Consider the following 18,124-nt stretch of genomic DNA (forward strand, 5'->3'; position numbering starts at 1 on the left):
TATTTCTAGTCGGCACAAAAAAAAAGACGATTTACTACGTCACATGGGATAATAAGTAAATAAAACTCAGCTTTACTAATAACGTAACATAAAAGTAAGTTAAATAATAAAAATATTATTTTTTTATGAATTCCTAGTCACGAAATAATTCTGGATTTTCTAAAATATTATTTCGGATTAACTTTGATGTAACGAGACTCCGGTCTAACGTCACCATTACACTCGCTCCAAAGGGATTATAAGGGACGTCGAGAAGCTTAAGATATTTCGCTTCCTCCTCTAAGCCCTATGAAAACCAATGAGACACTGAGCTAAGTCCCTTTTCGCAAAATATATGTATAGATATGCAGACGCGGCAAAGTAGTTAAAACGGAAATGAAAACTGCTGATGAGCTTTACGTTCCGAATTCGATTAACGACACGATCAAAGTCGTTTGTAACGGTGAAACTATTTTATTCATATAAAATAAATTTTTAATTAGTATATCTGATTTAGAAAACTCGTTAATACGACATATGATATTATCGAACATCAGCTACATAATTAATATCATTAGCTAATCGTTAATAATCTATTTACTCATTGTTAACAACAGGCCGATAAGCCCGATAATAATAAATAGTTTATTTTTTTATGATAAGATTAAAAATATCAAGTATGACTATAATTTAAGCTCAAATTTTCCTGATAAAAACGGACACACTATTACTTCATCGCGGAGGTAGGGGAAATAATCAAAATAACCAAATAATTAAATCTCTTTAATTAAAATATCATCTTCCTTACAAAAAACTAATAACGCCTATAAAAAGTTTTTTTTGACTAAATCAATAACTGAAAGAAAATTTTTTTTTTTTTAATAATCTTGTAAAAATAATTCCACTAACTTTAGATGGTATAGATAGAACACGAGTTCTTGTATGATCTGCATTATCAGAAAATAATATATTCTCTTCTTTACAAGCTACCCCAAATAGCTGAATAGATAAAACAGGTTTTCCCAAAATCATCCTAGATTATATTATTTGGTCCTTAAGGATCCCACAATTAAGTCTTCTAAATTTATTTACTTTTATCTTTTAATTTATCATGGATTTAAACTGCATTATGCAAGTGTACTGAAACAAAACTGTTAAAATAAACTTCGAAATTAATGTACAAAACTTTATTATAGAATTAAGCAACAATTACAGTGAATGTGTATCGCCTTATTACAACTTTTAACTAAAAAAAGAGTCGTTTTTTTAACTAAAAAAAAAAAAAAACTAACAGAAAATAAAACTAAAAAAACTTACATATTACTACGGTGAAGAGTGTAGGTGCAGCAATCGATGTTTGATAAAGTTTAACTTTGTTTGACTTCAAGTAAAAGCATTTACTAAGCTTCCTAACCTTTAAGTATTCACCTTAACAAGATCAAAAAAATCTTACAAAACAAACTTTCTTCCTGTTCCTTACATTAAAAAGAAGTAGAAAAGATAAAGTTAAGTTCTTTTATAAATACCGATATTATGTTAATTAACTTCCCATATTCTGTCTAGTTGTATATTGCCGTAAGAAAAATAAATGGATTTTAAAAGCTTCATCTTAAAATATTGAATAATGTATGTTATAATAATATAATTAATATCTTTACATTAATGATTTAATCAATTTCGTAAATGTAAATCAATATCTTATAATTAAAATAAATATTTAAAATAAATATTAACAGAAATTATAAATAAACAGAAGTTGCATACTTTTGAAACATCAAAAGATACGAATTACTTTAAGAAATCCCTAAAAAAATACGCACTTATATACTACAATATAAAAATATACATATGTTTTAAATTGACTTTTATTTTAATTTCAAAAGAATATTAATCGACTACTTTAATGAGCAAATTAAAAGATATTTCCGTAAGAAATGAACACGATAAGTTCTTAATCTAAAGTAAAATATTTCGATATTTTACTTAATGAATTGAATATCCGCATATGGATATTCAAAATTTGAACCTTCAAAAATTTACGAGGATTAGTACGATGGCGAAGAAGAAAAAGAACGAATAGAGCAACCTACTAAAGAAGATACAGAGACGAAGAGAATAAAGATGATACGTGGGTGTAATGAACGGAAGAAGACCAATCTAATGAGGAAGATGATAATAAAAAAAACAAACTGGAAGAAATACAAAATCTTCTCCTCACGATATGGTTCCAATAACGTATTCTAAAAATCTGCTAAGTTCTGGAAACATAAATTTCTATTTAAAAAAACAAAATGGCGGACAGACGGATAAAAAGTCGTTTGCAGACCTCTTTTTAAGAGAAATATTTTTCTTGTAGTGATGTTAGTAATACACTACCGAGCGTATATTAGATTAATTTTTAATACACTCCGTATAAATATTAGTTTTCAACGTAATACTTTACACAGCACCTTATCACATTTATAATACAGATATTTTTAAAACAAATGGCAAATCCAAACGTTTTATTAAATTCAACACGTTTACTCAAACATTTTTTTTAAATTCCGATTCCTTAGGCTTCGTAAATGTAAAGATTAATAGTAAAGCAATCCACGAAAAACAGTTTTAAAATATTTTTAATGTATCTTCAACGATCAAAGTAAACAAATAATAATACTTGCACTCCTTTTTTTGTTACACAGAGAAATTATTTAGAAGTATTTTTCTGTTCAGTGTAGGCAGGCAGCCGCCCAACTACGTTTGAATTGTAATACAGTCCACTACATAACTAAATTATTTATTTCAATCTATGTAAACGATCACAACAAATATTTAGATTTAAAGTAACAAAAGATAATCAAATAGAAACATATTTTAAAACACTTAATGCGGTTAACTCAACCGTTCTTCTATATAACTAAAAAGAAACGCACTTTATTTAATAATATATAATAACGTAAGGTAGGTCAATGCCGAATATTGCGTTATATTCAACAAGAAGGGAAATCATATTCTGTCTACTTATTACAGGTACAAGGATGATTCGGTCTTCTAAAGAGAAAGTACAGTCATTATAATTCAACCGGTTTTTATATATAAAAAAAAATTAAAACGAGCATGGATTAAGGAAATGGTAGATTTATGATTATCTTTTTTAATCACTGATTCTATGGAAATCAGTCAAAGATATAACAAAATATTTCATTTTCGCAAATTCGATCGATAAAAAAATTCAAATAAGTATATTTCCTATTATTTGATCCGACAGGCTCTTCGCTGTAACAGAAAAGTTTTTGAGACCTTCCTTGATGTCTGTGCGCAACCATACATTTTTGAAAAATACGTTATTATTTAATCAATTTTATATTTATTACAACTTCAATTTAAGTCTAAATATTTTAGACAAAAATATATTAAGGTGTACGAATTAATTGTAATACTACCAACAAATCAGCACACTGAAATAAAGACTTACCACATTAACGACAAACATAGCATATACAGGGTGATTCAAAGAAACGGGAAATTTTGAAAGTTGTGTTGGTAGCCGTGGGCGATTGGTACCACTTGATAAGTGGCGCCAGCCTCTCTAACCTAACCTGCCATTTAGTTGTCATGGATCCTTGGAGTGGTGCGCAACGTGCATTTACTATCAAAGCGTTTTACAAAAACAATGAGTGTGGAGGGAGCGCGTAGAGAATTTCGCAGTCATTTTAATCTGGGACGGCACGACCGTGTTCCATCATATCAGCACATGCAATTAAAATATGGATATTTAATTTTGAGGAAACTGGTTCGGCAATGAAAAAGAAACCTCCAGGCCGTGAGCGAACCGTCCGTACACCACAGAATGTTCAAGCTTTACAAGATGCTGTCACACGAAGTCCACATCGGTCAATCCGTCGCCTCTCAGCATCTTTACAATTGCATAGTTCAAGTGTTCGAAGAATGTTACTGAAGAACTTATACCATCCATACAAGTTGCAAATCGTCCAGGAACTGAAACCGAACGATGCAGTTGTGCGAGCACAATTCTGTAATGTAATGCTTCAGAAGATAAATGATAACGAAGAGTTTGTTCACGAACTGTGGATGTCAGACGAAGTGCATTTCCACCTCAGTAGATTTGTTAACAAGCAAAATTTCAGATACTGGGCACAAGAAAATCCTACGCAGCTACACCAGCGTCCGTTGCACAGCCAGAAAGTGACCGTGTGGTATGCTATGTAATCTTACGGTGTTATAGGCCCTTATTTTTTTGAGGATGACAACGGTCTTGCGATTACAGTGACGTCGGCTCGTTACGTAGCCATGCTTGAAACCTTTGTTGTGGAACAACAAAAGAGATTTCACCAATTCTTAACACAGCCTGGTTTCAGCAAGACGGAGCAACGTCACATACTGCACGAATATCGATGGCAGCTGTACGCCGATTGTTTGGACAACGTGTCATTCACGAAATGGTGACATTAGATGGCCTCCCAGATCGCCTGATCTCTCAGTCACCTTAAAAGCAGTGTTCCACAGTAGACCTGCTACAACGGAAGAACTGAAGGCAAAGATCCGAGAAGCAATTGCGGAAATTCCAGTTGAGATGTTACGTCAAACCACGAACAATTTAACGAAGAGACTTCGTGAGTGTTTACGTAGAAGAAGAGGTCACCTGGAAGATACCATCTTTAAAAAATAAACTAAAATGTATGTATCCTAAAATGGCAACATTTGTACAATTACATGAAATAAAATTCATTTTCTAAAAAAAAATGTTCATTAACGTTATTTAATTTTTTTAATTTCTCGTTTCTTTGAATCACTCTGTAATAAGATCACAAAGAATCTCGAAGCTTATCGTACATAGAGACTCATTATTAGAACCATAGTAATTAATTATTATTGAAAATAATAAAACCGAGACTAGTAAAGTCCAGTAACATCGCTTGATGATTTCAGACAAATTACAATTTTTTTTAGTTCATAATTCTAGAAAACACTGTTAATAAGATAAAATAAATTACCCCAGGACAAGTGAATTTTCAACTTGTGCGAACATTTGAATTCCTTAAAAAAATAGTACAAATTTAGAGGGCTAATTCCTTAAATTTTTCTCGTAATTTTCTTAACAGTTAAGTTACGATGTCGACTACTCTTGCAGTTTCATAAAACTTTCCGAATATTATTACCGTATTATTATTAAGCTTACATCGGTTGAAACCAAAAAATTAATATGTCACGTGTTCAAAAACAAATAGTACGCAATTCATTAAGTTAAAAAAAGTGATATTTATTTAAAACAAGTCATGCAATTGTTACATGTGTGTATTTCTTTCAGGATTAATAGATTAAAAAGACTAAAACATTAAAAAATACAGATCCAGAAGTAAGCTTTTTAAGTCATCCTTAAAGAGAAATTGGTATTTTTTAAAATCTTCTTGGACCTTTTTTTTTTTTTAAATTGAAATCGACAAACATCTTCATTTATTCGACTTGATGCCGACACATTTTTTTCTTTATTCACCAGTTTTCGTTCTTTCTTCCTGTTAAGGCTTTCTACTATTTATAAAATAAATTTATAATAACCGAGTCGTTAAAAATTATTACATTAGCAATAATTCCACAACCTTTCCGCAAAATTACATCTGCAATAAAGATAGAACGCCTCCGCATTTAAATCTTTGATAAATGAAAGGATCGGTTCAATTTAGAGTTTAAATCTGTTTAACATTTAATATCCATAAATTGTAAAATATTTTATTAAGAGATGGCTTATCAAAACAACTCAAAAACGATTAGCCGTAGGATGGTGAAATTTTGGATATACGACTGTTGTAACATCTAGTTGTGCATATCCCCTTTTGATTGCAATCGACTGAACCAAAAATGTCAAAAAAGCCGAAAATCCGAAACAATTTTTGATTTTAATCTTTTCTTTTAACTGCAGTAATAAGCCCTCATTGAGAACTTTTCAACGATGTATGGTACTAATAAAATTAAGTAAAAGATCGGGCAATCGAGTCCAATGTTTTACAAAATATTTATTAAATGTATTGTTATATTAGCTTTTAAAATAGTAATATTTTTAAATATTAAAAACTATTTTTTAAGAAACAGTGGCTTCATCTGTTTAAAGAAACTTCTTAAACAGGTGATAAAGGACCAGAAAAAATGGGAGGTTTTGGCAATTTATACTTTAAGGAAGTACACGTTCCCATATCGAATATTTCGGGTAGAAGTAAAATTTCGAGACATAAATTTCAATTTAATCTTACGATTAGATGCGAATAATACTTTTTAAGCGATACCCTAATTAATCGATGCGACTAGTAGTAATGCGTTTCATTAAACATTGTACGGAAGAGTTATCAAAGTTAATCTAGGTTTGTTTTTGTAGTACGAGAATTCCTGAATTTACTGGAAAATTTTATTCAGACTTTCATCAGAGGAAATACTAAAAGTCGCTAAATAATAAAAGACGCAAATGTTTTTGAGAGAAATGATCAGGGATCTAAGTTACGGGATAATTTACGTTTAAGCATTTTGGATTTTAAAATTAATTAATTTCTGTTAAAAACGCGTTACTACAATTCAGCAAGGGATTTCCGTAAAAAAAATTATCGGTAAAGATTATTTTTATCGGAAGAGAATTTGAACCGAGTTATACGTCAAATATTAGTTAATCTTTTAACTAATACAGACACATTAATCTTTCCTAGTACGATGAGACCAATCTTATCCGATCTTTGTGACTGCGAATGATACGCTAAATAAGCAGGTACATGATTCTGATATCAAGAAAAATAAAAAGTAATAAAATGACAGAAATTGTTCCCCTTTTAGTATCGGGACTGCTGCCCTTTGCAGTAAAGTACAGCTGATCAGGGTTAAACGATTTTATTGTTTTCCTGACAGGTAATCTATACACCCGATCGAACAAAACGTAAAATGCCATTTGACATCATACGCAGATTTAAAACACATTAATAAACACACGAGTCGAATTACCGTTTGAAACATTGATCTTACATTTATAAAAGATAAAAATAAGTCAACAAATATTCTACTAGCTACCGATTAAAAATCAGGACCGGATTTAAAACGGTTTGTTAAAGTCCAGTAACATCGCTTGATAAATTCAGACAAATTATAATTTTTTTAGTTCATAATTCTAGAAAACACTGTTAATAAGATAAAAGAAATTACCCCAGGACAAGTGAATTTTCAACTTGTGCAAACATGTGAATTCCTTAAAACAAAAGGGAATATATATATATAACGGTTTATATATGTAGTCCAGCGGTAATATATATAACCGCTGGACTATAGTCGTCATTCTGAGTTTCACTGAAACTGTTTAATTAATGTAAACTTAAAAGGTTTAGTTTTTCAATTAACAATAGCAGCGGAGCTCTAAAATAATTTTGGATACTGCGTACTAGTCCATCTCCGGTTGAGGCGATCGAAGAAAAGCTCGAAATAAGAAAATAACCATAACATTATAAAGTTTCCGTTAGCTCGGCTTTATCAATAAAATAAGTTTGTGAACGCATACTGGACACGATCTACAAATTAAAGTAATGTAACGTGATTTTAAAAACTCCTATCGCGTAATCATAACACTTCGTAACTTTTCATCGGTAAATAAAACATTAGCAGTTTCTCAAAATCAAAAGTATCTAAGTTTCTTCCGATAAAAAATCTCTGTGATATAATTTCAACAGATGATATAAAAAAAAAACTGATGGTATTCTCAGATCTTTACGGCTGATTATGTATCAAATAGAAGGGATAAATAAATTTGTTTGCCTCTGGCAGGCAGGAATAATGTGTAGTGCATTTGTCATATCTAAAACTTAACGTTTCAAAAATTACTTTATTTAAATTACACAGCACTTTTTTTTAAGTAAAAGGAAATGTTGATATCATAATATTTTCTCTGTAAGTATAACAAATATATGTAAATAGCAACACGTCAAATTTAAAAAATCTAAATCTTCTGACCAATTCGATTACAACTTTTTATCTATAAACAGGCACACGAATGTCCCTGCAATTCTTTTACCTAAAATGTTCCCTGTTCCTCCAAATGATCTGTCATATACGTTTTTTTTAGGGTACACTGATGAATATAAATACTACATTCAAAACCAAAAAAACTTAGCGGTTTCACATAATAGCTCGTAAATCGAAACTTTTGCAAACAATATATTTTAACCCCCAAACTTTTTAAAATGTTATACGTTAAATTAAAAAATAAAAACGTAAATATACGTTAAATTAACAACGGTTGCCGTTATGCAGTAATAGCTAATGAAAATATGAAATGCGTTAAAAATGTTTTATAAATTAAAATAAACATACCGTAATAACTAATTCATATCAATCGTTTCAATCTTTTTTTACAAAAATATAAAACGAGAGAAAAATGAGATTTTCAGGGAAAACATCCACACAGTCTAACTTCAAAATTAGATACACTCGCTTCATTATCGACATAAACAATCTAGAGTTCTGCTAACTTCGTTATCCCAGCTAGTAAATTAAATTCGCTATTCGACCGTCCACAGAACATTCGGCACAAAGATGAAAGGAAACTACATCCCTAATCGACCTACAATCTAGCCTGATAAATTTATAAACACTTAACTGATGGATCTACAAAATTCATCACAAACTCAACCATCTTAATATACGTTATGTAGGATTGAGTTTTACACCGGATTATCGGCCGTACTTGTTAAATAAAGGACAACAGAATTATTTAAATAACTTCGCAAATAGAATGTTGCAATTCATTAACACTATTTCATTCAGTAATAGTTATTTTAAGAATAAAAAAATCGTATGTGATTTTTATTACCCGAATAAGACTAATCGTAATTTTCGTTTCTGGCACAAGAGAATTTAAAATTGATTTGTAACCAGCAAAGCGATTTAATGTCAATTCTCATAAATAACCATCGCAAATTACGATTAGTCTCAGGATAGTTATCGATACAGGCACGACGAACTGCAGCGGTTGTGTAGTCTTTTCCTCTCCGTAGCAATTCGTACAAATACTACTTAAATACCATCGTAAACGGATACGCTCAACGATTATAAACATTTTATTTTCTTATTCGGGTAATCAAAATGACCGTACAATTTTTTTTAAATTTGAAATCACCATTATTGAATGAAATAATATTAATTATAAAATGACTGAAAGTCCAATTATGTTGTAAAAGTATTTTTATTCGCTCTTTTGAAATCAAATTTCAATAATGAAATGAAACTGCACCTGTTAACGGAATAAAGAAGGCGGAATAAAATAAAATCCCCTACAATTTTTCATCGTAATTATGAAATGAGTTATTCAAACTCATCAGAAAATTGGTACAAGGTTTTTAGAAGGCTACATTTTTAACAAATTTTATCTTTCCCAGTAAGAAATTTCTGCCACAATAAATAAATTAGTGAAGATCATACGGAGAAAACTGTACATATGTAAATCCACTCGTACTTACATAATTTTTGAAAATTTTGTATACGTAGATACGGATTTGTGAAACCCCGTAATCGAATTTCCTCGACCGATAAAATAATCGTTAATTAACTGATATCGGGACGTGGCGATGAGAGTATCGGTACAGTTACTTTACAGGCCACACACAGTATATAGAGACAGGTATCAAAAACGTATCACAGTTATAATGTACCTGTTACGCGACAGTTATATCGACTCGAATCGTTGCTAATAATTTAGAATTAGATTACGGAGGCCTAATCATTACTTGCAACAAGATTATACATAGCCCATACAAATGGTACGGGTAAAAGTGATGCACCTTATTGAACGTCAGCGAGCTTAACGTATGTGAAAATGATTTTTTGTCTGAATGTCTGGATCATTGATTTACCTCTTCGCATGTACTTCAAGTATGAATGCGGTAATTAATAACGCATTGTGGTATTTCCTTGTTTTGAGTGTGTGATTGAGGTTTATTAGTTTAGTTAGTTGATTCGATATCGGATCTATTACCTCGGTTTAACTTCCACATAAAAAACTTGATAAAGACAAGACGAATGCCCTCTAAATCAAGGAGAAACTGGATGTACGGGTAATTAACGAATAAAAAAAATACAATAGATTAAATTAAATAAAAATAAGGATAAAAACCTTTGTTTTCTATAAATATAATAAATCAATTTGTTGCTTAAATAAAATAAATCAGTCGGTTTTTAGTGGTTTATAATTTCGTTTGTTCATTTAATATGTTTTTTATTAAAGGTGCGTTTGGAAAGTTTTTGCTCAAGCGTGTCTAGGTTTTATGTAAAATGTGCACAATTTGTAAGCTGTTATTAATATCTTTATATGTACGTCAAGCTTCAATGTGGTGATTTTAAAAATTTGATCCTGTTGGGTGCAGCTCCTGTATGTATTCCTAGTGCCTGAGGATAAATGTACGCCAACCCGTCCAGCGTAATGTTTACTGCAATCACGTTTTTTCTTTTTAGCCTCCGGGAATCATCCTCAGTTATTACATCAGAGGACGAATGAAGATATGTAAGAGTGTAAGTAAAGTGTAGTCTTGTACAGTCTCCGGTCGATCATTTCTGAGATGTGTGGTTAATTGAAACCCGACCACCAAAGAAAACGGGTATCCACGATCTAGTATTCAAATCCGTTTAAAAGTAATTGCTTTTACTAGGACTTGAACGTTGGAACTCTCGACTTCGAAATCAGCTGATTTGCGAAGACGCGTTTACTACTAGACCAACCCGGTGGGTTTACTACAGTCACTGCAGATCAATTTTACACATATAGATTTACTGCGATTGTAAGTGTGTATTTTGGTAGGTTTCTGTACGATCCGATGTATTTTGTTTATTCTGAAAAGAGTGAAAGAAGTAACCTTCTTGCCTGAAAGTGTTAGTAACTACGTACGATAAATGATTTGATTGTCGGTTGCTGAATGCTGATGTTAAGTAGACAGATAAAATAACACAATCTATTTATTTCTTAGAAAAGAACGAATAAAAAAAAAAAAATAGTGATAGTGATGATTATTCTCGTACCATTATGATTACCTGTAGAATATTTTTTTTTTATAAACCATGGACAAACGATGGACACAATAAAATATCCAAAAAGATATTCGAAAACACATTTTCACAGATACATTGAGAATCGTTTTTGACAAAAACGTTTCTCAAATGGTACCTAGTTCGAAAAAATGCATTCCAAAGTATTATAATACCTTTTGTAACACAAGTACATCATTACTCGATGGTGTCCTAAGTTTCGAGTTTTATATATTTCCATAAATATACAAATTTCTGAATGGTCTAAAAGTGACAGAACAAAATAAATTCAGACATAAAACCGTCATCGGTATAAGGTGCTTTCAATACCGATGGAATCCCGTGGATTAGTCTAAAATTATGAAAGGTTCTTCTTTTAGTAATACACTACTACATCAAAAAATATAACGTGTTTGTAACAAAAAAATGGTACTTAGTATTAACGCCACCGCAGCTACGGATTTATTTAAAAACAAAGTAGTCAACTGGATTTCGGTAGAAAATGAACAGTCTCTTTATTAATTTTAATAAATGGTTATTTATATTTATTTATTTTATAAATATAATTTTAACCAAACTTAACCTACACTCGCTAACCTTGACTAATTAACACCGTAGTTTTTTGAGTATTTATTTAATAAATTCAGTAATTATTGCAATTATTTAAATAATCAAAACAAAAACACTCCTGTTAATTAGTCAAGGTTAGCGAGCGAAGCGAGCGTAGGTTAAGTTTAGTTAATTTATATTTATAAAATAAATAAATATAAATAACCATTTATTAAAATTAATAAAGAGACTGTTTTGAATCTATGTTAAACTCTATATCGGCCCATTTTCCACCGAAATCCGATTGACTACGTTTTAAATAAAGCTGTAGCTGCGGTGGCGTTAATACGTAAGTACCCGAAAAATATATACAGTTTGTCTAATGAACACAAAAATTATCCTTACGTTGCAAAACATATAGGTATTTAACGATTTCAAAAAAATAAGACCTTAACGAAATTATGAATTATGAAAAACTCTTACAAGCAGTAAAGAGATCTAAGGAAAATATAAAATTAATTTTTTATCATATCTTACTGTAATATATTCAGGAACCATTAAATCCAGTTATTAACCAGCTCGGATTTTTAGGGCAAATAATAATTACATTCACCATACAGTCAGTTCTAGTATTGAAGGATTGATTTGCTTTAAAAAGACATGTCTACACATGCTCTTTGAATGTTTTCAATTTTTGTTTTATTTTTGTATAATTTCGAATCGACAATTTTTGTTCCAATAAACTGAATATTTCTTTAAGGAAGTTCTCAAAAAATTTATTATAATTAATACACTCAGCCCTTAATCCAATTAATTAACCTTTAATCAACATTAGGCTGTAACAACCAAACTGAAATAAATATAAAGTAAAAGAGTAAAAATAGCTAACTTAAACAGATACGTTTGTTGATGTAACTTACCCAAAATAAAACATTAAATCCAAATATTAGGTACTTCAAACAGCAACTAACTTCACTGGTATCCCGTCTGTATTTACGTACAGCCTGCACCGGCATTTTGAATGCAACTCCCGGCACTCCGGCTGTGACGTCGCCAGTCATTTATGTTTTGTTACACACCGAAGTATACCTAACCTCAGATCAAATTTGATAAACTGAGAAAACATTCGCATACAGTAATCAAAATTCTCCTTTTGTGCTTAATATTTCACTCATTAACTTTCACAGGTATTCTAATTAAACTTTAAGTTGTTTTACAGATCAAAACATTCAGTGCCATGTTGTGATCGACGTATTAAGCGCCTCCACAAATTACAGTACACGACGAGCCACACACCCCGCAAGCGACTGCCACCGTTTCAACTCTATTCCTCCCCACCACAAATAATAATACGTGCAGGCCTACCAACTAACTACACACCTCAACTACCACTTTTTTCAAAACGTCGTAACTGTATTACCTAAGGTTGCAACTAACTTATTTTCAATGTTAAATTGCTGACCAAACATAATATCATCGATTTTTCACTTAAAACTTCACTGCAATCATAACTATGTTTTTTAAATAAATAAATATATATATATAGCCAAAAGACAATTTTCAACAAAACAGTAATGTTAAATTATGAATAATGCTCTAAAACAAATCAGTGTTCATCCCAGCTTTAAATATTAGAGTTATGATATGGTTTACAAAATTAACTACATGTAAAATCAGCCATAAACTATCTGTACATTTGCAATACATTCATGCCAAGTTTTACTTGCTGATTTCAAAACATTATTAAGTTTGGAAAGTTAATTATATATTTTCTAACTTAATAAACCAATAGCATATAATAGACATTAAAAGATGTCTAGTATTTTATATAACATCATTCATGATAAAAATTCAAATTAAAAAAAAAATTATTTATATTCTACTTATGAATAAAATTTTAGATTTCAAACAACTTTCATATTAAAGGCAATTCATGTCATGAACAAATAGCCTAAAAATGCTTAATTCCAGAATGAAATGTATCTATTCATAAGAAGAAATCAACCATTTTTTTATTAATTAAAATATTTTAAATATAATAACATTCCCCTACAGAATGGAAATAGGTACATAATCCATTGTTTTTCACAAAAAGAGAATATTAATTTGTTGCTTTATATTGTATGACTGTACTTTATACACACGAAAACTATCTGAGTTTCCCTTTATTCTAAATTAATAACGTTTATTGCAGGACCAGCTCCTACATCAAAGTGCTGTTTGGCTTTGAAAAAAAACCTTTATATTTATCTACTTACTAACTGTTTTCATTTTGAGTGGGATTTTTTTTAGAACTTGTGGTTGGGTAATTTTATATGTATGTAATTTTGTATATGTATATGTATAGAATTTTATCTGTTGATCTGTAAACATTTATTTTGGAAAAATACAGTAATTTAAATTTACTAAATCTTTATAAATGTCACTTCTTCTAAGATTAATTATCAGAACTATTCTTTTTTTGTTTATCTGATTCTTATAAAGTAAAAAAATTTAGGATAAAAGTTTTTATGTCTTAACAAGACTTATTTACTGATCAAAAACATAAATGTTGAATTCAGAGCACAGTTACAAAATTTCCATGTGATTACCTGTACTTATTTGTTTGTGATTGTTCACATTAGATTAATTTTTATAAAAGTATTATTGAATAATAAAATATAAATTACAGACAGCTCTTCTTTTCTATTTCTATAATATAATATAATATTGATATCTATTTCTATAATATAATTATATCTGTTTAAATTTCTTTTAAAATCTGTCTGCCTATAATTGATTATTGCTTCATAAAAAAAAGGAATAAATAATTAAAAAACCATCATTAATTATAAATCTTTAAAAGATTGGCTACATGTTTCATACATCCTTATTCCTACCAAATATCTAACAATTTTCTTTTGCACATACTTTCTTAAAATTGTTTTGATGATGGTCTTCAAAACGTTGCAAGTACTATATAAGAGAAATTCAGTATTATCTCTATTGTTTATTCAATCCTAATGAGGATTACCCTTTCAAATATTTCTGAACAGATGGAAGCAGACTTACAGGTCTGTAATTTTCTAATATTGTTTTATCAGTATTGTTTTTGTAAACAAAAAACCTAATTTTATTTTTTTTTATCATTTCAGGAACTGTTAAAGTGAATATAGTAAAGAAGAAAATAATGTTAAATTCAGGATATAGGTAATAATAATACAAAGCAGTCATCACTAACTTCTTAGGTTAATGACTGATTAATCATTACCTTTTTTGAATGATCATGTGGAATACATTGTAAAAAGTAAGCTCACACATATTTAGTCTAAAATAATTTGTAGGTTTTGTAGTGATAAAGTGATAAGATTGCATTTTCTCAGAGACAGTTAATCTCTCTACACAGTACTCAACAATGTTTTGGAAAGTTTTTTAGAGTTTTTACAAATGAAAGTCAATAGATATGTGATAGGAATAAGGACATAAAACAAGTAGGAGATCTTTTAAAGATTTACAATCCTGCTTCAAGTGAGGCATTAATTAAACCTATAGATTGGCTTATTATTTGTTCTCTTCAGTATCAAATATGATATCTAATCAATATTGCAAGGATTCAATATCATTGAATCCGTTACAATTCTATAATTTTTGGAGAAGCTAAACTGATAAGCTGAAGCAAGTATTTCTAATGAAGAAAATAAAATTAAATGACATCTTTGGGCTGAGAAGAACACTTAAGGGGGATTTTCATTCAGGCAGCATTTTAACATTGTCAAGTTTGTTCATCATGGAATCAGTGTTGTAGGCTAAAAAAGTGAAAATTAAGGTATAGGGTGATTTTTTAGTCCTGTTACCCAATTGTTATTGTCTGTTAATTTTTTATAAGAAAGGGAAATTTTGTTTTGTAACACGAAGTTGATAGCGCTACTCAATCGGTATAGATACGGCAGTGCGAGTAGATTCTCCTTGAGCTGTGTAAACGTTTGTGCCGTTTCCGGTTGTGTTACAAACAGAATGTCTTTTACCACAGAACGAGTTTTCATTCTTGAACAATATTTCGCTACGAAATCGTACGCTAGTGTAAAAGAATCATTTCAAATTAAATTTGTTGGTGTTCCTCCGCCAGAAAAAAATGTCAATTTCTAGGCTAGCAAACCGATTTTGAGAGACAGGTAGTGTTTGCGACAGAAAACGTAGTGGTTGACCAACTCGCTTGACAGATGACGTTTTAGAGAATGTGAAAACAAGATTGCCCAATTCTCCACGGAAAAGTTTACGAAAGCTTTCCACGCAAGTCGGTTTGTCATATTCGAGTGTTCAGAAAGCTGCTAAAAAATTGAAATTGTATCCGTATCGCGTAAGATTAGTCCAAGAGCTTCAGACTCCAGATTTAAACAAGTGATTGCAATATTGCCGTTGGTTTGGGTCTCTCATAAATGACAACGGAATCAAATTTTTAAACCCAGTGTTCTTTAGTGATGAAGCTTGGATCCATCTCGATGATTATGCGAAGTCAAAACTGTCGAATTTGGGCGGTTGGAAATCCTAACGCTTTATAAGACAAATCTTTGCATCCTGAAAAAATTGGTGTGTGGTGTGCGATATCTCGTCATCGTATAGTCGGACCCGTATTTTTTGAACAGACAGTAAATGGTGAAATATACAGGAATACTGTGCGCCAATTTGTGTCCCTCCTGGAACCTCAAGAACGGTATTGCTGGTTTCAACAAGACGGCGCTACATGCCACACGTCTCGAGAAACCATGAATTTTCTGCACGAGTTCTTTGATGATCGAATAATAAGCAAGGGCTTATGGCCTCCAAGGTCTCCAGACCTCACATATGCTGACTACTTTTTGTGTGGCTACATTAAGTCCGAGGCCTTCAAAAACAATCCTTACACTATTGAGAACTTAAAGTCAATATTACTGACTTAATCATGAATATTTCCAATGCAACTCTTAAAAAGGTTTCTGCTAAAATGTTGAAAAGAGTCCGTGCGTGTATAACCGCAAGGGGTGGGCATTTTGAGCATATTCTTTAACAATTATGTAGTAGTTTATTAAATCTCTTTTGTAAGTAACAAATAATTTTTTTTATTCCACCTAAATTTCCCTTTCTTAAATTACATTTAAAATTGGTTATCAGTACTAAAAAATCACTCTGTATTAAAAAAGTCACATGATTAACAGACACTGTGGTTAATTCAGGTTACATCTAAACGCATAGGCTGATGCTTTATGAAATATAGCCACTCTATATGAATTCAAAACTGATTCCCTGGGTAACTAAGTGAATTAACACACTCGCTGCAATAATTAAATTTTAAAAAAAGAAGAAAAGTGAGAAAGTACTGATTGAAAAATAATTTTACTCATCTGAAGAATTCATAAATTACTGATGAATTCTTTATTTTTTTATTATTGACATTAACTAAAGAGTGTAGCAGAACCGACTAAGTGGTAAGGAGGGGTCAATGCTTGGATAGTAGTAGGGGTAGGAAGGTGCACTTAGTCTCCTCCTGTTCTGTCAACTCCATTTTAGTAGCAAACATGGTTTGGACTGGAGCATATCATGGCTTTGCCACGTATATTAAAAACAACTGATCTGTGATCACAACACTGAGCTTTTTGGCAATGATTGAACATTCTGCTCAACAATGGCATTCTTAATGTGAACACAATTCAGTCTTGGATTAGGCAGTTGGAAGAAACTGATAGCACACTAAGAAGAGGTAAACATGGTTGATGCAGGTCCATCAAAACACCAGAAAATGTGTAGCTGGTGGAAGCAGCAATTGAAAAAAATTACCAAGACCTTCTCTCAGAGGCATTATGTTGCCTTGGGGATGTCAGACAACAGTTTGAGGAGGATTCTGCATTTTGATTTGAAGTTTCAACTCTTCAAAATAATGTCTCAAGAATTGAATCCAGCAGACTACACCAACTGCCAAAATCTGCGTGATCAAATGCTTGCACAGATCACTACCAAAGCAGCTTTTTTCAATAGTGATAAGGCACATTTTCGCCTCAGTTGGGCTGTGAATAAGCAAAATTTTTGCCTGGGCTAAAAATAATCCCACTTACTCTCAAAAGACTGCTTATATTCCCTTAAACTAAAATTGTGGTGTGCCATGTCACAATTTTGCATGATACTTCTTTGAGAAGAAAGTAGTGACGACTATAACCATGAATTCCGAACATTGTCACAATGTAGCAAAATTTTCTGCAGCCCAGAATAAAAGAAATTGTTGAAGAAGAGGGATTGGTAGACTTCTGGTTGCAACAGGATGGGGCTACATCTCATACAGCTTGAAATTCACTCAATGTTTTAAGAATTTTTCCTGGACATCTGTTCCCTCTGAAGGATGTATTAAATGGTATGTACTGCTAATTTAGAAAATAAAAACATTTTCCCTCTAAATACCCCCATTACGTTTTTATAACTCCTCAAAACTGTTTAATTGGTTCTACCACAGCATGTATTTTGTTTATTTTAACTGAAATTCATTGTTTAATAATATTTACATAATTTGATTTTGAGTAAAAGTTCTTTAGAATGATTAGGAAAATAAAAT

The 18,124-nt window shown here is 30.9% G+C and overlaps 1 protein-coding gene across 6 annotated transcripts in view; it reads right to left on the minus strand.

Annotated features, from left to right (window-relative positions):
- The window catches only part of Tsp26A (Tetraspanin 26A), a 263,618-nt gene extending 250,740 nt beyond the window's left edge, over positions 1-12,878 (minus strand). For all 6 annotated transcript variants that reach the window (XM_075365710.1, XM_075365690.1, XM_075365676.1 and 3 more), the window contains exon 1: positions 12,489-12,878. In XM_075365710.1, the coding sequence (XP_075221825.1) occupies positions 12,489-12,629 (141 nt within the window). In that variant the 5' untranslated portion in view covers positions 12,630-12,878. The remainder of the gene's footprint in view (positions 1-12,488) is intronic.
- Between the last annotated feature and the right edge of the window lie 5,246 nt (positions 12,879-18,124).

This window comes from Lycorma delicatula, chromosome 1 (genome assembly GCF_047948215.1).
Source record: "Lycorma delicatula isolate Av1 chromosome 1, ASM4794821v1, whole genome shotgun sequence".
NCBI lineage: Eukaryota > Metazoa > Arthropoda > Insecta > Hemiptera > Fulgoridae > Lycorma > Lycorma delicatula.